The following is a 20,373-nucleotide window of genomic DNA, read 5'->3' as shown; positions in this document are numbered from 1 at the left end:
GATGAGCAGACATCTGCTGAAAATAGGTTGGGTACCTATAGGGGCTGCATGCCTAGAAGATAAGGTGCTGCTCCTGTGTAGCGGAAAAACAAGCCACCCGTCTCCGTGCCTGGGACTGACACCGCATCAGCCCAGGAGGCAGTCTGTCCCAGAGTTTGTCATGAGCTCTGCACCAAGTACTTTGGGGATCTTGAGAATAAAATGTATTTAATGAAAGTAAGTCACTATTATATATCCATTTTATCCCTTCTTGAAGTTGCAATGATTCAAACCCTGCCCACCTAGACCTTTCTGATTCAGGGCAGCAAAACCCTACAGACATCACTGCTGAAATCCACTGCAGACTTCAGCCCCCACCAATTTGTCTGCACAGCCCGGACCCTTCAGGTCATGGTGTGTCCCTGAGAATAGTGGTTATTCATTCTAACACTGACAAATCCTTTGCTGTGGGGCTGCCAGACAGCTTTTTTTCCAGTGCCTAATCCAAAAACATTTATCAGTGTACCTCACCCCAACCTGATAGTGGGGAGTCTGAAGCACAAAACAGTGAAGCAATTCCCCCACCATCACACAAAGCTCAGTGGCAGAGCTAGGAGATAAACCCAGTGCCTGGTTGCCCATATAGAAAATAGGGGCAGGATGGCTGGGTGTGCTCACCCTTCACATGGTGTGAGTAGTGACTCCTCTCTAGGACTCAAACACACCTTTTTCTACTCACCTCCTCTGACTAGTTTAACTCGAGGGGTTGGAGGTGCAGGAAGGTTGCTAACAGCAAGGTGAGAGTATTTCTGGAGAAACTAGAGAGCTAGCGGTACACCCAGGAAATAAAGTAATTTTGGGAAGATCTTCCTGGGACTGCTGCTGCCATCTAGTGACTTGTTCAGATCTCTTTTTTAGGGCAAAGCAGAAGGGTGTGCAGCTCGGAAAGAGGGGGACCAAAACCCACTTCTGCTGGGCAGGAGAAGGGGAGGCACAGCCGGCAGCACTGCCGAGCCGCCGGGCCGGGTCTCTGCGGCCCGGGGAGCCCGGGCAGCCCGGGACCTTCCCCGGCTGGCAGCCACCAGCTGCCTGCTCTCCCTGGCCTGTCTGAAACCAATCTGAGGGCTCCCAGCGGGAGTGTTGGATGGTGCCAGGCTGGTGGTGGGACAGTAGGTCGGGGGAGTGAGCTTTCTGCATGGGGCTGAGCTGCGGCCGCCCAAAGTGTGCCCTGTAAATCTACTGTTGTTGCGCCAGCCCCTCTGTGCAGGTGCCTCGCAGAAACCCAGCGCCACAAGTGCCCTCCGTGTTGTTAGGCTCAGCAGAAAGCAAGGCTGAATAGTCCTGGAGACAGAGTGATCTTCTTATCCCGTAGGTGGTCCATCAGGTCTGGGATGAGCCCCATCAGCAAGGCACTGCAGGGAGCTCATGCAGCAGCTGCCGGCTGGGGATCAGGTTCACTTAGCACAAAAGCCAAAATCAAACGGGGAGGTATGGCTGAGTGGCAGTGCTCCCAGCTGAGTAGAGAGCCACACAGGGGAATGAGCTGTTTTCCAAGCACTGACTGAGCAAGTGACACCCATTCGTGCAAGAAAGTCACTAAATGAACTTCAAATGTTTTATTGGTAGAGAGACTGCTGAGAGCCCCTGGGCTTGGACCAGCAGACCTTTGGGTGATACTAGCCTTGAAGTTGGTGTTGCTGACTTGTACTCAGTGTGGGGAGCATATGGGACATAATTGCACTGTCTGAGCATGGGGTACATACTTAGATGGAGGTCTTGTGCCCTTTCCTTAGAAAAAGTATGGTAGAACTGGAAGTGGTGCAGAGAGAAATGATGAGAGTGCTCAAAGATAGCCCGCGGTTTCTGTGCCTGAAATACACAGGCAAAGTCCCAGCCAGGAAGATGGATGGTAGATGGAGGATCTGACAGGGAGCTATAAAATCCTAGGTGTCCTGGAGAAGGTGAATAACAACAAATGATGTTTTGTATGCAGGAACTAATTAACATCAGATGAAATAATCAAGTTTAAAACAAAAGGGAGTAATTTTTCATATCACATGTAAAGAAATGATAGAGACCAGTGCTGCAGAGTTTCCTGAAAACAGATGTGTACATGGGCTCAAAGAGCCATTAGTTGTATTTGTAAGAAGTTCATCACAGGCTATTAAATTCAGGCATGGCTGTAGCCTCTGACTCAGGCAGAAGGGAAGGGAAGGGAAGGGAAGGGAAGGGAAGGGAAGGGAAGGGAAGGGAAGGGAAAAAGATAAGAGGCAGGCAGCTAGGATCAAGGGGCCAAAAACGTAAGAATGGGGCAGCAGAAGGGAAACCCAAGCAAGCCGAATCCAGCAGCACTGGCAACTCCCAAGATGTGCCCAGCTGCCAGTGGTACTTACTGGTGGTACCTATTGATGCACTTCCTGAAGTGATGATGGGGCAAGGGAGGGGAAAGGGCCCATAGTCCCTGCGCTCCCTCCATCGAGCTTCCCTGTCTCAGGACTGCAGAAGGCTGGGGTGGCCAGACCCAGTGGTGGCTGACAAGGGGGTCTCTGGCTTGGTATGCAACTGAATCCTCCTGGAGGAGATGGAAGAGGGGGCTGCAGCCTGGTACAGCCACTGCACATGTGTGCCAGGCCTCTTGCTGTTGAGGGGACATGTGGCAGGGGACTGCCTGGACCACTGGGTGAATACACTCGTGGCTCCAGGAAGGAGGTCTGACCTGGGATGACTGCTGCATGTACTTCATGAACTGCAAAGAGCCTCTCCTCATAGTGCAATTGCCATGAAGACACTTGCCTTTCACTTTCCCCTATCTGAACACATCGCATCTGGAAAGCCCTGTGATTCTTCCTTGCCCTCCACCTTATGTCATTCTGTAAAGGGAGGGCCATATGGACATTACATGCTGTGTAGTCAGTGTGGTCCCATTTCATATCCTGCCCACGCCATAGGCAGTGTGTATAGTATGTGAGTTACAAGGCAATAGAGAACCAGGCCCAGAATGTTAATTAAATGAATGCATTATTGCATAATAACTGCAATACTACAATGCTAGTCTGAGGTATTAGGGTGCCATTTATCATTTTATTTCAACATCCTAGCTTAAGTGAGGCCACCAAGTAGGTCTTAGAAAGAGATTTTCAGAGGGTCAGATAATCCTGTATCCTTCTTGTTGTGGGTTTTCTTGCTGTTCCTTTGAAATGGCTGATTCTAGCTACTGTGAAAGGAAGGATACTCTGGAAGAATTCCTACACTTTGGTAAGCCAAGAGACCAGAATAATAAACAGAAAATCATAAACATTACAAGCCAGCTCTGTGCCGAGGGCTGGACATTCCTTATGCTCTGTATTCTTCCAACGGTGCAAACCAGACACAAATTCAAGACAGCTTGCAGGGTTTGTTCTTGCCTCCTACTACAGGGAAAGGCCATTGCTGCCCAAAGAATTTAGCCCCTTGCATATGTTTCTTTATATTTATGATGAAAAGATGGAAAGACCAGAAGAAGGCCCCAAGCCAAGTAAAGAAGCAGCATACCAGTGTCTATTTCTTTTCTGTTTCGCAGTACCATGGTTCCCAAGAAGCATCCAGGAGCTGGACAGGTTTGCCAATCAGATCCTAAGCTATGGAGCAGAATTGGATGCTGATCATCCTGTAAGAAAAAAAGCTTTATTTTTTTAACATGTTTCTAGTTATTGGGACAGATGTTTCTCTCATGTACATTTGCTCTGCTTTAAGACAGATCTGGCAGACTGTCTCACATGGTATAGGACAAGAAGGGTACCACATTTCTAGGGTTAGAATCAGCCCAATCCCTGGTTATGAAGTAAATCATACAGAAGGTTGCTTTAATTTGAGCAAATACAAGAAGACCTGAAAAGCCATAGCGGTCATCAGAGCACAGGGCCACCACAAGGACACCTCTAGTTTTCCCAGGTGGCTCTGATGTGGTGACTTCAGACTCATTTTGTGAATCACTAGCAACAAAAAGTTCAAAAGCAACGTATCTTAGCTCAGAGATAGGAAGATTGTTTTTTTATCCTTGATTACATACACACGATTGAGCTTAGTGCCTTGTTATGTGGTTGTTAAATCTGACATGATTTTTGTGTGGTGAGACACAACGAAAGAAGAGGTCCTTGTTTCAAAAGGTTTGTGGTTTAAATGGTAGGGTCAGAAAGTTTTGTTCATTGGCTTAGCTGATAAAAAAATTTATTCAGCGGTTTTTCAGCTCTTCCAGATACAAGAATACTTTCTGCCTCTACTCCCTCTCCAAGCAAACAACAACTTATTTTCATTTGTCAAAACACACTGAGTTCCATGCAGTGCAACAGAAATTGCTGCTATTAGTTTAATTGAGATAGGGTGATTATAAATAAATTACATGCAGCGCAACAAAAATTGCTGCTATTAGTTTAATTGAGATGGGGTGATTAGTCATTCACTACATATTGCTTAATTCAAGATGTGTTACGTATCATGTACAATGATTCATGATGTTCAGTGTGGTCATATGAAAGGCAGAATGAAAGGAGATACACTGAGTCAATGGCCCCCTTGTGTGTCATGTGGGAATAGACCAAGATCGTATTTGAAAAAAGAACCCCCCCCCCCCCCCCCAAAAAAGATATTAAACGGAATGAAGCATCTCTGCTCCAGTTCCTAGAATTAGTTAGTGAGCAGTTTATGCCTTAAAAAGGAAAGCCACCTGCTGAGGTGAATAGATGTGACAGTACACAGAGTGCAGAAAAAGAGAAATTAAAGGAGCCTGTCTTTTTAGTAGCTAAAAGTGATGTGGGATTTAATCACAAATACCTCTATGCCAGGTTAATCTTGGACAGCACATTTTTTAGGCCGTTGGCTGCCTCTTTTTGACTCACACTCTTAGATCTCCACTTTACTTCAGCTGCCTCCTATAGTCAGTTGTGTTTCATGGCCCCTCAGTCCAGTTGTGCCGTGCAACACTAAGAGGTGCATTCATGAACTGCTGCAGTGCCCAGCAAGTTGTTGCTATTTGCCCTGCAGAAGTGTGTCCTAGCTTGGAAGGACGTTTCTCCACTTTAGGTGGTGAAGACACTCCTAGCCCTGAGGAACTTTTAGTCTAAATAGCAGGCACACTGGGATAGGAGAATGGTTATCCTAGATGAAGATTTAGAGATTGTATTTCATATCCCTGGTTTTATTGGTAGTTAGTTGCAAAGGTCAAGCTCCCAACCACAAGGTCTATTAGACATTCTCTGTAGTAATTAAATCCCTTGAAATGGTTGAATTTGTAGTGCAAATAGGGCTTTTTGGCCTGCTAAGTGCCTACTGTTCTTCTAATAGTTTGAAAATGAGCACCTTTAAGTGTGGTTCATGCTGAAAATCTGCCTAAAAAGTCTGACTGAGCTGATGAGTGTGTTTTGAGTGTGTTTCTAATGTGTTTTAAGTCTGCTCCTCTAGATCAGCCCAGCAGTGCCAGGAACTGCAACAAGCTTCATGAGAAACCAGAAGGACATGGTTATCTGAGTGCCGTTAATTCAGTGTATTGCTCTTGGGGGAGCACCTTGTTGGCACTGTACAGGAGCATGTTTCCCTTTTTTCTAGCAAGTGGAAATGAGAAAATGAAAGGACTTAGGGGGCGAGAGGTGCTGGGAGGCTGTGGCTGAATGGCTGCTCTGGTGGCCCAGCAGACCGGGAAGGAGCGGTGCCCTGTGTGAGTGGAGCCGAGCAGGATGGAGGCAGCTTCCCCACTCACCCTCCTGCACTTCTTGGACTGCACCAGCCATACCCGAGGGTGCTCAGTGAGAGGAAGGCTGTTCACCATCTGCACTTATACAGGGACTGACCATCGCTGTTTCTCTTCAGGGGTTCAAAGATCCTGTGTACCGGGCCCGGAGGAAGGAGTTCGCGGATATCGCCTACAACTACAGACAGTGAGTGCTCAGTGCGTGGGCAGAAAGCAAGCCCACATCTCCTGCCCTCTCCTAGGGCTCTCACCCTGCTGGCAATCCCTATTTTTCCACAAGCATCCTCCTGCTGTTGGCTTTTCTCTGCCATGTGTTTAAACCTTCCTGTTCATGCATTTATCCCCAAATCACAGTAAAACAAAAGTAAATTGTTCCAGGCACACGTTCAGAAGAGAATGTCGCCTCCCTTCTTTCCCCACAACACCCCTTTTCCCTGGCTTTGTTGTCTAATTGAACAGCAGACTCCTTTGCTACTACAAAGACCTGAGCATTGAATAAAGCCGCTTCTGGTATTCTCCCCATTAAGCCAGGGCTGGAGGAGGAGTCCCTATCATTTACATTAAAGCAGGAGCTGCATACACTATTAAAATAATGAATAACTTATGGTTCTGATGCTAATCCAGTGCCTGATACTTTACTTTTATCATGTCTGACCCAGCTGCAATCAGCAATTTGGGCTCTCATTTCCCAAGAAAAATAAATGAATAGAGATGATAAATTCAGTTAGAACCGGCTTGCTTGATTGCTTTCAGTGATCAGATCTGGAGGAGATAAAATTCTGTTCCCAGAGCCACTTACACATTTGTATCAGTACTGCTGGGCCTGATTCTTGCTGAGACTGGTAAAAATTGTGATTGCAAAGGATAAAGTAACATATGTTGTACATTTAGGGCTCCACTTTGCACAGAACTGGGATGAAAAGATAGTCCCTGAGCCAAAGAGCTGATAATCTAATCACAAAATGAGAGACAAAATTGGACTGATTGATGGAAAGTGAAAAAAGTCAGGAGAAAAAAGTCAGGAGCCCAGTTTATAGCTAGAAAATTTGGATAAGACTTTGTGGCCAGATGTGGATGGATCTAATGCCCATTTATAGGTATCCCACAGAAGATTTACCTTTCCTGCATAATGGATAGCAAATTCTGGTCTCTAGTTTGCAGGCTTTCACCAAATCCTACATAGAAATAAAACAGAAAACATGTTAACCACTCCCTCCTCCCAAGTTTCAAACTGAAACCATCTTAGGAAGGTGAAACCATTATATTCCAAGATGTAACTAATCATTATTTAGTCTGTTATCCAGATCCTCAGACACATTGGAAACAGAGCCTATACAGACCTGGACCTATGTCCCAAAAGCACCTTTTATGTGAAGTTCTTGGACTTTCCAATTAGGTCTTTCAGTCACAGGTCAGTAAGTAGGGTGTGAAAGCCCACATCTGGGCTTCTGGGGCTCGTGGAAAGAAGGCATGTGTTTTTTGTGACTGTGGGTGTTGATTCAGGAAGGCCCAGACAGATCTGTGATGTCTTTGCCCTGGGTGCTACACCTGGTGGGCATGCCTTTCAGGGTCTACAGTGGGGAGGAGAGGGCAAGGGAATGTCTCCAGCACTGGGGGGACAAAGATGCAGAGAACCAGGCAGGAGGAGAGTGACAACCAAAGTTATCAGGCTTTATGGGAAGTATCTGAAAAGGCAAATGTGCTTAGCTTGTGAAGGTGCTACCCAGCTACAAGGGTGAAGTGGGTCTGTGGTTGCTTGTCTTGTACTCTTCTTCCTGCCATCAATTTCATCCTCTTCTGTGTCCCTTCTATTGCACCTATTTTGTCCTCTTTCCTCCTGCTGTTTGCCTCTCTACTCTGCCTTTGCTCTTTTGCCTTCTCTTCTGATACATTTACCCATTGTTTTTGTTGAATGCTTAATTTCCCTGACTTTGCTTTTAGCTTGCCTCTCCCCTCTGCCTTCCTTTGCTTCTGGCCCTGTTGATCTCTGAAATTTTTTAATTGAAATTTGAAAGATTTTTAAGCCATAGCTTCCCCCTGTAGCCCTGGAAGGTGGTTGAGGATTACTTAGGAGTGCTATAGGAAAAACAATCCCCCAGCAATCCTCATAATTCAACATGATGTTTAAAGCTCCACAGATCAAGGAGGGCTGATACAGAGAGACAGAAAATGATGGTGCTCCAGAGGAGCTGCCCTGAGGCTCAAGGAAAAAATGAGGGAGTGGGAGATGGTGGGGTGTCATCAAGAGTTTAACAATGGGTCTCTGGGGCTTGGAAAGCTCCAGCATTATTCCAGCAGTGATGTTAACCCTATTAAGTTACTTAAAACCCTTTGATTTTTCAAAGCTGCTGGATTCACCTATGGCCCTATCATTATTGCTAAGGAATTGACTATTCACAGGAGGCCAAACTACATTGCTTGTGATTGATTGTTTAATTCCTGCTAGCTTCAACATGAGCTAAGCACATGGAGGCCTGAGGGTGGGATTTGACTCAGAATTACTCATTACAATTATAAAAAGTCAAACTGGCTGGAGTCTGCATCTGTTACAGCATAAAGCACAGATCAGAATTTCTCTGCCTCTCCAAGAAACAGAGTTTTCTGGAGCTGATTGTTTCCCTGTTGTAACCAAAACAATTAATGTAATGTGTATTAGAGCAAGGAATACAACAGCTGCTCCATATCTAGAAATGTAAATAAATTGAAACCAACAGCCAGCAAATATTTTTAGAAGAACATCTTGATAAGACAAATAAGCACTAATTTATTTTTACCACAATAATACAAGTTGTCGTCTAAAGGCCGCTATCTCAGCTGAGGTCAATAGAGTCCTTCCCAGCCTGTGCCTAGGGGCAAGTGAGGCTCCTTTTGCGCTGGCATGCCAGACCAAAGACATCTCCCCTCCTGCACCAGCAGCTCCTGGCCAGCCCATGTAAAGCTCCAGAGTATGGTGCTAGTGGCATAGGACATTTTCTCTGTCGCTTCTATGGAAGGTATCCATTTTCTTTCCAGTGGCCAACCTATTCCTCAAGTCACCTACACAGAAGAAGAAAAGAAAACATGGGGCACCGTCTTCAGGGAGCTGAAGAGTCTCTATCCAACTCATGCTTGTTATGAACACAACCACGTGTTCCCACTGCTGGAGAAGTACTGTGGCTACCGGGAGGACAATATTCCCCAGCTTGAAGATATTTCAAAATTCTTGCAGAGTAAGTTTGAAGCATATAGAAGAACCAAATCAAATGAAAGGCCTCAGCTGTCAGTGGGGGTGGTGCTTCCAGAGATGGAAAAGCAGTCCCGGCTTTATCACAGGCTCCCTATGGTGCTTGGGCACATCACTTAGCCTGTGTTCCAGGTCCCCCTCTAAAACTTCCAGGGGTACAATGGTACAGATGCTTAGATACGTAATGGTGGTATACATGGGTAGAAAATTCCCTGCTCTTTCACAGTTAAACTCTGTTTAACATAAGGAGAGCAAAGAAAAAAAATAACGAACTTTTTCCACTGTGAAGAGTCCGGATAAGGATAAATCAAACACACAAGCTGTTTTTAAGATGCACTTTTTTTGTCCCTTCAGCCTGCACTGGATTTCGCCTGCGTCCTGTTGCAGGCTTGCTCTCTTCTCGGGATTTCTTGGCTGGGCTGGCATTCCGAGTATTCCACTCTACGCAGTATATTCGCCATGCATCCAAACCCATGTACACACCAGAGCCGTAAGTACTTTGGCACAGAAAGTGTGTAAAGTTGCAGCAGACTAACAGCAGGGTCAGCCCAACTGATAATAACCATGTGGGACTCTGGAGCACTCCTGGGAACAGAGCTAATGGAGAGCAGCCAAGCGACTGCTCTCTTCTGAAAACATTTTCAGAAGATTTCTAGTCTTTTTAACATGCTGCATCCTCTTCTGCAAGTTCTTATGGGACGGATGAAACAGTTTTGCTACTGAAGACATGCTTACGTGGTGGCTGGGACACAAGAGAGCAGTGTACAAAGGCATTTAGCTTAGCTATTAGCACCCAAACAGTGGTGTGACATCTAGTGCAGGAATGACTCAACATGTTTGCAAAGAAGCTTCTGGCAGCAAGATAGAGGAAGCCCAGATCATTGATCCCTTCTCTTTTTCAGTTTTATGCTGTAATGTTTCTCCCGTCTCTGTGCGTTTTCCTTTTCCACCTGCTGTTTTCAAAAGTTTTCTTCCTCTGCTTCATATTGTTGCAATTCTTCCTCCCCTCCCTTACCATTTCTTTGCTTCCTATTTCTTCCCACAACCTCCTTTTCCCCTCCATTTTTCTATCCCTCATTCTTCTGATTTCCCTTCCTGCTTCTGCTCACCCCATTCTCATCCTGCGTAAAGCCAGGCTGAAATGTACTCCACAGACCTGGCCCTCCTGGGAGCATGTTATCTCTCTCCCCCTTCCATCTCACCAAATCACTTCTCTGTCTTTGAAAGATCTAGCAGTCCCTGAATGAGTTCTTCCCCAAACATGCTTGTCCAGCTGCCAACTTCAACTTGTGATGAAAATAGTCCTACCTGAGGAAGGGCAAGCTTCCACCTCCCAGTGGCAGGCTGTGGGCCTGAACAGGGACTGGAGTTGAGCTCTTGAGGTACATGTTGACACCATGGTGAATTGTCTTAGTAGCCTGAGCTTCATCTAAAGAGGTTTCTTGTCCTTGAGGCTGAAAAGTCCATGTTCTCTTTCATGGGGTGATATCTTTCTGGGCTTTCCTGAGCCGGGTGGGCAGTTGAATGGATGATTTTCTTCCAAAAGGAAAAACAAATAATGTATCATCCGTCCTCTGAGGGATGTATGATGATAAAAGCACTGAAAACCTTGGAGTATGCAAGCGTTTCCATCACAAGAATAATTTGAGTAAAATGTTTTCCCATGAGTCTTGAGCATTATTTGCTGGTAGGAGCAAATGCACTGCCCTCTTGACTATGTGCTGGCTCTAGAGCATTTATCCAGCATTGCTGGACTTTTCCTAAATTAAAATTATTCAGATGTCATGTTTTCCTGCAGTGATATTTGCCATGAGCTGCTAGGACATGTGCCTCTTTTTGCTGATCCCAGTTTTGCTCAGTTTTCCCAGGTAAGTTACTCAGTGGTTATACTATTTATATAATTGAACACACCAGAGACTAGGTAATTCAGAGGATGAATCAAGAGCTGTGAGGGGTGGGGTGGATTCACCTTGAAGCATACTGTTTGAAAGTGGCTGAGGCTGATTTATTTATAGCTTGAAATCTTGACACAAATCACTTAGGTGAACTCATACACTCAAACTCCAAATGTCTGTCTTGTGTGAGTTGTTTTTTTACAGGCAAACCCATTGTGAAGCCATCATATAAAAACCTTTTTGTAGATGTTGATCCTTCTGAGCAAAGTTAAATGGCTCATGAGTCAGATGAATTATTGTGCCACCATGCAGTCCAAACGATAGGGAAAGTGGAGGGGTTTTTTTGTTTTCTATTGAAGCCACAGAGGAGGCTGAATAAAGTGAGGAACTGTCCCAGCTGCAAGCATAGGAGAAGGCTGGAGAGGAACTTTCTCTTTGGTAGTATTAATGTTTCTGGAAAAGAAGCCAAACCTTGGTGAAGGAGTAAACTTTTGGCTGCATCTTTGGCTGCAGGAAACATGAAAATTCACAAAGAGAGAAAGTCAGAAAGACAGAAAGACAGACAGAAAGAAAAAAAGCAAGAAGGAAAAAAGGAAAGAAGGAAAAATAAAGACAAGAAGAGAAAGAAAAAGAGAGAGACAAAGAAAGAAAGAAGGCTGGAGGACAGAAGGGTGGAAGGAAGGAAGGAAGGAAGGAAGGAAGGGAAAATGGACTTGATGTAACATCCTGCTCAAAAGACAAGTGTCAACTTGATGTAGTTAGTAAGCACTCAGTATTACCCTCAGGCTCTGCCCTTTCCCAGAACTGGGGTTTCCTTCAAGATAAGCCCTACTGCACCTTGGCTTATTAGGATTTGACATGGTGATGGCTGCTCCCATGCTCCTGGTGTGTGTGTGTGAGGTGCTCTGATTTTTGCACTGTGCAGTCCTCACTGGAGCAAACCAAGAAAGGAACCTGGTTATATACAGTCTTGTGTGACTGTCTTCTGAATCCAGCTAGTGCATGCCTCCCGGGAAAGTCTCCATTAGCTCCCAAGGTATGAATAAGCTCTTTCAAATCATGCCCTGTCATTCAGAAAAAATAACTCATTCAAGGCTCCAGGAAAACTCCTGCAATCAGGGCCCATCAAAACAGAGAAATATTTAAGGTGTGTGGGTGTGATTGATTTACCTCCTTTTGATGGTATCATTCTCTCAGATGTGCATTGTAGACTTGATCAAAAGCCTGTCAAAGCAAGAGGAAAATTTTATTTGAGCTCAGTGGGCTTTGTACCAGGCACAAAGGATCATGCCTTGTAAATAACATTTGGACAAGACCCTTTGTTAATTTCTGGAAAGATTTCTGGTTTAAAATTGATGTTGCACGATAGGAACATGTTCTGTAAACATTTGTGTGTGGTAGTAAGCGATGGTAACATTTAAAATGTGAGAAATTACATAAGACGAGACAGGAAGAATGTTTGCAATAAACAGCTTGAAGAATAATGGTTTATTGTTACAGGAAATTGGACTGGCATCTCTGGGAGCTCCGGATGATTTCATCGAGAAACTTGCTACGGTAATTTAATAAATGAGGGCTCAATTTTCCAAAGCGCCCTATGTTGTCTTAATTCTGCTGCCACTGAAGTCACTGATAGAACTCCCATAGAGTTGAATGGGAACAGAGTGAAGTCCATGATTGGAAAACCCCACCCTGAAACAGTTGCATTAAAGGAAAACAGCTTTGGCACCCCTTATTCAAAGTGACAGTTGTGATTAAACACAGAAGCCCAGACAAGATTTCCTCCAGCACAAACATATTGGGCAAGAAGAGATTACACGTTACTACATCCCCACAGGAAATTTCAGGAGGCAGCTTCAGTAGCTGTTGTACCTGCAAGTGTCTCTTCTCTTCCACCCTGCCAGGCAGATAATGTCCTCTGCAGTCAGTGTGGCTCAGCTGAATCCTACTCTGAGACTACTGAGACTCAGAGTTGCAAACTTCAAATAAAAACAAGGATATGCCTATGAGATTAGTGTCCCCAGCGCCAACTCACCTGGGCAAAACATTGCACCATCTTTGCTGCTTCTAATAGATGAGGTAGTTCTTCTGAGCCAGAGCAGGTGTCACTTCAAAATGACAGACTAAGAAGTCAAGCTAGGCCACACACCATCTTCCTTCAACATTGCACTAACAGCCCATTCCCTCTCTTGCTGCAGCTAGACGGCCTCTGTGTGAAACAGGGCACAAACGTCTATCAACTAAGGTTCAAACTTCAACTGGGTTGGCCAGCCAAAATGAAATTTTATTGCTATAGTTTCATTGTCTCTGCTCTGCTGAAGAATGTAAGCATAGTAAAACACAACTGTGTCTGTCAGGGAACTGAACTGATTCACAGGCACACTGAGTCTAGCACTGTGCCCATTCCGGGAGAAGAATTTCAGTCTGTGGGGACATTTATTGTATTTATACAGTTGATATTTGACATATGGCAACATTTTAAATAGAAATGTAAACTCCAAATGTATTCAAATCAATGATGTGCACCTACTCTTTTTGATCAAGGAATCATATGTTTCTATCTAATTTTCTTGCTAGGTTTATTGGTTTACGGTGGAGTTTGGACTATGTAAGGAAGGCGATTCACTCAAGGCGTATGGTGCAGGGCTGCTGTCTTCATTTGGGGAGCTGCAGGTGTGTTCTGTAAAACAACATTTCAAAGATGTTTATAATAGCTCAAATTTCTCTTCGGAATGTCTTCAGATCCCTATTTTGCTTCATACTTTGTGCATAGAAGTAGCATGAAATGTCATACTTCATTGAAGAGCTCTAATAAATGTTTCAGTGTATACATACACAGGGACTCATACTTGCTTCTTTCCTAGTAAGTGACATTGTCATTGCATTCCACAGGAGCAACTCTTTCCTGTCTGAAACTGGGTGGCATTCAGTAGCTGTATATTTCTTTCACAGCAAATTCAAGCACTTTTTAACTGAAATAAATTTCTTACCTTTTTGCTCATAGTATTGTTTATCAAGTAAGCCTGAGATTCAGCCTCTTGTCCTGGAGAAGACTGCTGTACAGAAGTACCCTGTTACTGAGTTCCAGCCTGTCTACTATGTTGCTGAAAGTTTTAAAGATGCGAAAGAAAAGCTAAGGTAATCCAGTCATTCCACAGAAGGCCCAATTTCTTGTCCATTGCCTATACAGTGAATCCCATTGCCGTAACAGGTCTTGGGTTGACAGTCATGTTTTGAGAGGCATTAGAAAAAGTTGTGCAATGCTCAAAGAGACTAAGCAGTTGTTACATTCAAAATCTTGTTACGCACAATAAGGGGAACATACCTTATGCATGAAGCCAAGAATTTGTGGTTAGTCTAATAAAGAGTTTCATCTGTATAATCAAAATGCAACAAAAAATTATTATTAGTCCAATTGCAATGATACTAGCACTTAGGGTCAAACCTATCTAATTCATGCAAAACAAGTCTTTTAAACAATACTATAGTTAAAAGTTCTTGTACAAAAAATCTCCTAGTATCTACTCCTTTTCCTCTGAAGTTATGCTCACCCTTACACTTTCTTTTGTGTCTTAAGTCAACAGTTTCAGTCTGGTGATGGGGAGTGGAGTTGTCAAGTAATCAGCATCTTGAGGTCTTCAGAGTAGGGCTGCGATGTTAATGAATGGAGCTTCTTCCTCTCTTTTGTGAGGAGGTGGATGGTGTTGATGCTTTCTTTCTTCCTCCTCAGCCCAAGGTTTCCTCAGGGCCATTTTTATATTTTCTAACATGCTTTACATCTTGCTCTTTCTACATTGATCTGCAAATCTGTGTTACTTGTGATTTTACTATTTATGTTAAATATTTTTTTCTTTTTCCCTTTTGTTTCCTCTAAAACTGTTTGTTTTCCCCTCAGATTCTAAGTTTGCTTTACTCTGAATAACTGACCAATGGGGAGTTGTTGATAGCCCGGGACCACCAGCATCATCCTGTGCTCTGCCTTTAAGGCCCTCGTTATCAGCCCATGCTGGTACTCCTTTATGCTGTATCATTACTTTAGGGTCAGACTTAGTTCACTATATGTACAGCGTAACTACTTGCTATTCCTGCCTATATAAAAATTATTAATGATAGGCATTATAGCACACAATTATTCAGAATTAAGCAAAACTAAAACAAATTAGGTAATAGCTACACGGTCATTAGACAATTGTTATTACAGCTAAACAAAACTCCAAGCAAGCCTAATAACCCCAATCCTGAGGCTTGTGTGGTTAGCTTAATACAGAGCCTCCAGCTTGTTACCAGCAGTGTGTTTACAAGACTACAGGGCTACACAGTAAATCTTTCAGTCATCTGTGACTCAAATACAGATTCAGTTCCAGTTCAACAAGATTTTGAAATAGTGGTCCAGGTTGAGTTCTGGTTCTTGAAATAGGACTGGCTCAGACTGTGTTTGGGGTTCAGCTTGGGTTCCACCTCACAAAAATATTTCTGTTTAAAAAAATCACCACCATATTTCTGGATGTTAGCCAAGCCACAGGGGGTTAGCCTTGGTTCACACTCAACAAATTTTTCACTTGGAGATGCCACACAGGGACTTGTCTCAGACCTGCAGTCTCTTCTCTCTCCCCACTCCCCTCCCCCTTCACAGATAAACACATACTGAGACCCAAGATATTCTGCTGCCCCAGGCTCCTCAGCTCCAAGGTCTTCCTAGCTACCTCCCCTGTTGCTTCCTCAGTCGTCATAAGCCTGCAGCACCTCCTTCTGCCCTTTTCTCTGGGGTGATACCTGAGAAAGATGGCCTTCTCTTCTGTTTTGTGCTATTAATATCCTGCACACTGTTTCTGTCTTCTCTGTATACTTCTCTAACTGAGTAGCAAGTTCCTTGAGAAAGCGGAAGATGCTGCCTTACTCTATACAAACTTTCTTGGAGCTTCTTTTATTTGTTTCAATGAGCAAATTGGAAAAGTGGTTAAATTGAAATAGAGGTCTGGGGGTTGGTCCAGTGCCTGTGTTCGTGGCTTGCACCTGGACACGTGTGTTTGTGTGTAATAGAAAACCTCCCTGAAATATTATTCTGAGATTAACCTAAAATATTTCAGCTTAAAGCATTCATCTTCTAATTAGGATCTTGCCTTCAGCTGAGACTTAGGAAGACCGTCTTCTAACGTGGATCCCTCCCCTTAGAAAAACTGGACTGATGCCACCAAACACTTTCATCATAGCCAACATAATTTTTTTCCACCATCACACCTTGTGGCCTGCTCACACTGAACTCCATTTGAGACAATGGCCTTAGCTGATAATAATTAGGACTAAAATGAAGGAGCAATGTGGAGGTGGCATCCAGCATATTCCACTGTTCTGGGCATATGGAATTTACCATGCTGAGTCACAGTCTGTATAGTGAGGCTCCATAATCAACTCCTGCGTGTTTTCCTTCCTCTTTCAGCAATAACTTCAGTAATCTGAAGCAGATATATAAGCCAGTATCCTGCTGAGTTCTACAAGGAGCCTGGAACAATAGCTCTGACCATCTCATCCCATTCAGAGTCCTCCTTTCCACAGTTCTGTGGTTATGCAAATTAATGTTTTCCCAAGATACCAGAATCTTAATGTTTCTGCCATGGAATTAACTATTTTGCAGCAAGGAAGGCTGCAAATAAGGGGTGGCAAGAATGCTGCTTCACTCCCTTGACTATCTCATATCTTTGCAATGACCTGGAAGCCACTACCAACCATGCCAGAAGTTAGCAGTCTGCTTGCTCCTTGGTATGCCAGGATGGCATATGTGCTTGACCTTATTTTCCCAGAAATTGCAGACTTGGATCAGAATTCCTATATTTTGCATTACTGAAAGGAAAATGAAGTTTTCAAGTTTGGCAAATCCCCATAGCTACACAGTTGGCCTATACCAGGAGCAGTGTTGCCATGCCAATAGCATAACTAGTCCTCTTCGGAAAAAAACAGAAGTGGTAAGGACAAAAGCAGATTCAAGCATGTTACAGAATGCTGTAAGTCTCAGATCACTCGGCAGGAATTTCAGTTATTTCCTTTCGTAGATTTTCTTTTTCCCCTCATCAACAAATACAGACACCAAGAAAAGAATGAGTTACTGAAAAAAGGAGCTTTTCAAGTTTGTACGTCTTTTTGTATTTTTGCCTCAGGAAATTTGCTCAAACGATCCCTCGTCCTTTCTCTGTTCGGTACAATCCCTACACCCAGAGGATTGAAGTCTTGGACAATGCAAAGCAGCTGAAGAACTTAGCTGACACTATCAACGGTAAGGAACTACAGATTTGTTACCTTGAATTCCTCAAAACTTGGATCAGAAATAGCAACCACAAAGCAGATTTCATCTGGTTGCATTTAATGCTCTGAGTCTGATCAAGATAAAGCAGCACACATCTCCTTTCTGGTGCAAAAATTGCTTCCTAATTCTAGCCAAGCTTCAAAATAACATTTCCACTTGACTGTAGTTTGTTACATCTGAAATATCCAGTTTTAGTGGAGGTGCTAGGAAAGGCCAGAATGCCTTGTGATGGATTCTCACGTGTGGCTCTAGCTGTTCTCAGTAAGGAAGAAAAGGAAAAGCTTGGCTTTAGTCACATTTCCTTTTGCCATTCTAGCCTTTTTCCTGATACATTTTCCACCTAACATTGGCTAGCCTGCTGAGAGCCAGCACCCCTGATACTGTGAGCCATCCTTGTATGGCTGATGAAGGCAAAGGGCTGACTCTGCAGACCTTACTCCAGTAAGACCCTAATAGATGTGTCCAATCCAGCCCTTCTTTGCTCACCTTATTCTTTCAGGGAAAGGATATAAAGGGTAAATATATACAGGAGTGTTAGAAATGGGCTAGCTGTAGAATTAACTGCTCTGATTATTTCCTTTGCAGGTGAGATGGGGATACTTTGCAATGCCCTCCAGAAGATAAAATGAAGATTTGCTGTAACTTGCTAATCACTGGCTACTACCTAGAAGCTGCCATGTGCAAATGCCAGTCTTTGTCTAGCCTCAGTCTATTATCTTCTTGTGTACTGCATGAATGCTTATGCTATGTATCTTAATTACTATAGATTAGCAGAGAAATAGAGATCTGCAGGTGACCCTTGACTCTTTTGGCCTTCAGACACTAATCCATTTTTTCTTACTAATGCATTAAAAAGACATTAATTCTAGGAATCTGGGGAAAACCTCCATATCTCTTGTGCCAAGGTTAGCAGAAGGAGGAGATCTCCACCATGCAGAGCGATAGTCTGCTGCAGCTGTGAGGCTGCATTACCACCCTGGGCCCAGGGACAGGATGGCAATGACTAACAGACTAATCCACCTTGCTTTCTCTCGCAGTCATTTTCCCCTCAGTCCCTCACATTTGTGCAAGGTTCCCATGGAGTCCCGAACTCTACACCTTTCAGGGGGTATACATATACTGCTTGGCCCTCTGTCCCTCTACTTTTACACACAAGCACCTCTGTCCTGAAACTTTTTTTTTTCCTAAAAATGTAATGTTGCCATTTATCCAAAGCACAGATGCTAGTGGAAAAGACAGCAAGTATGCTGCAGCCTTTTTAACAAAGATTTATCACCATGTATAAATATACTGTATTTGCACAAACACGAATCCCAAAAAGATTTGTGCAAGTAAAGAACGCTGTATGCTGTGATGTGTCATTGGTCTGCAAAGTGGAGTCCCTAAGCAAGGCACTGAGACTGCTTATGCAGTGCATGGAGTCTGTGCCTCAATACAGTACTCACAAAAAAGCCCCTTCAGAGCAGAGTTACCTAAAGGCAAGTCTGCGTGGCTTTTTGCAGTTGGATGTGAGGTCAGTTTGTCAATACTTTGTGCAAGCAAGAAACAATGCAGATGTTTTAACAGGGCATCAAGGCCACATTAGTCCAGTCTCAGAGCTGTGCTGGCTGTAATGTTGTGTAACATCAAGGATTCAGAGCTGATTCAGGACCAGTCAGCTTACAGAAAGGGGAGACCTCTCTTAATAAACATAGTCAGCTACTCACTGTGGAAGGCTGATGTGTGAAGGCTACCTTGTGTTGTGTGTGTCCTTCTCTGAGAGTGCTTTATTCAGCGCTGCTACAAGGTGTCTCCTAACTTTCTGGACTCACAATCCAGAAGGTGGATACCAACAGCTTGGAAACGGAGGAGAAGTGGTTCTTACAATGCAGCTGAAGACATCAGAGCGTTCCAGCTACTAACTCACTGTATCTGTGGCTAAAACTCCCACCAAAGCTATGGAAGACCCGGTTAGCTGTGTCCCAGTCTGAGTGCATTCAAACCCAAACATGATATCTTTCAAGCCAGCTCCTAAGTCATGATACTTTTTGGAGTCTCCTTCCTTCTCCCACTTGAGCTTTGATCTCCCTTTTTTGGTGAAAGCAGTTTTATTCTTCCTGAAGTATAGCTCGACTGAGGCAGCAAATGGAAGCAAGGGTTATTCCAGCTTAACCCAATGGCTGAGCCATGGAGAAAGAAGAGCTTTGCTGTTCAGGAAGCTATTTCTGTATTTTATCCAATAACTTTCACTCAAAGCAGCTGAATGCCCTCTTGGACTGGTCCACATGGTATAATGCCTCCCTGTAGCTCCCTAGTTGAAGGAGGAAGGAGATCAGCACTTGTACATTGGAACAGAATGGAGCAAAGCAGAGCAGAACAGTATTTCCAGCTTGAAACAATTCTGCATCATGATACTAACGTGATTCAGGAGTCACATTTCTGTTAGAAGATCCAAAGATGGAGAGGGATTTGAAAGTCCATGAGTCTCATACCTACTATTGTACTACTCTTGTATTTATAGTTTGAAAATCAATGGAGCTTTAATGTAAGCATCCTCCTTTAGGAAGATAGAAAGTACAGCTGTTTCCATTATATTTATGGTGGGTAATAACATTAATCTAAGGATACCAGCTGGAACCCTTTTCAATAGACATATACTTATGCAAAACGGTATAATTTTGGTGCTTTGAAGTAAGCTTTTTTATCTCTGTATCTTTTTTCTTCCTTTTTTTCTCATGACAATGTCTGTGTAGATCTTTCAATCCTGCTTGGCATGTATTTTCAGTGTGAAAGTAGCCCATTTTTTTCTCTCTTAATGTAGTAGGACCCATAAGGTAACTATATACCACAAAGAGATAATTTCATCCCAAGGGTGATGTCTTTCAGACTAATCCTCAGACAGCTTTCCAAGCTCCTCTGCTTCTGGCTGTTGTTATGAGGGACAGCAGCAGTAAATCTATAGTGATATTGAGAACCCGGGATTCATGGTTGTCTTTTATATGCAAGTGGAATGGTTAAAGAGTATTGATGCCACATGTCTGACTCTGTCCCTTAATGCAGGTTTAAATGAGCAATAACTCCAGCCAAAGCAGCATAACATAGCTGTTCAGCAAGACTGAGAGATGAGAAAAAGTTAAATGCTCAGTATTTTAAAACCAGAGGAAATATACTGAAAGTAGATTTTCTTGCAGAACAAATTAGCTTGTGCATATGTGCTTTAAATAGTACAAATAAGTTGCATTTTAAATAGTACTTCTTAATGGGTGACTTCTTATTT

General features: G+C 43.6%; 1 protein-coding gene across 1 annotated transcript in view; it reads left to right on the top strand.

Moving 5' to 3' along the window:
- Positions 1–17,842, top strand: part of PAH (phenylalanine hydroxylase) — a 39,127-nt gene extending 21,285 nt beyond the window's left edge. Inside the window, exons 4-13 of the mRNA XM_050903617.1 lie at positions 3,539–3,627; positions 5,821–5,888; positions 8,714–8,910; positions 9,279–9,414; positions 10,723–10,792; positions 12,320–12,376; positions 13,397–13,492; positions 13,824–13,957; positions 16,972–17,087; positions 17,703–17,842. Of these exons, the coding sequence (XP_050759574.1) occupies positions 3,539–3,627; positions 5,821–5,888; positions 8,714–8,910; positions 9,279–9,414; positions 10,723–10,792; positions 12,320–12,376; positions 13,397–13,492; positions 13,824–13,957; positions 16,972–17,087; positions 17,703–17,746 (1,007 nt within the window). The 3' untranslated portion in view covers positions 17,747–17,842. The remainder of the gene's footprint in view (positions 1–3,538; positions 3,628–5,820; positions 5,889–8,713; positions 8,911–9,278; positions 9,415–10,722; positions 10,793–12,319; positions 12,377–13,396; positions 13,493–13,823; positions 13,958–16,971; positions 17,088–17,702) is intronic.
- The last annotated feature ends 2,531 nt before the right edge of the window (positions 17,843–20,373 follow it).

Source organism: Gymnogyps californianus, chromosome 1 (assembly GCF_018139145.2).
Source record: "Gymnogyps californianus isolate 813 chromosome 1, ASM1813914v2, whole genome shotgun sequence".
NCBI classification, from domain to species: domain Eukaryota; kingdom Metazoa; phylum Chordata; class Aves; order Accipitriformes; family Cathartidae; genus Gymnogyps; species Gymnogyps californianus.
Note: the sequence above shows the minus strand (reverse complement) of the source record. Positions and strands in the feature narration are given on the sequence as shown.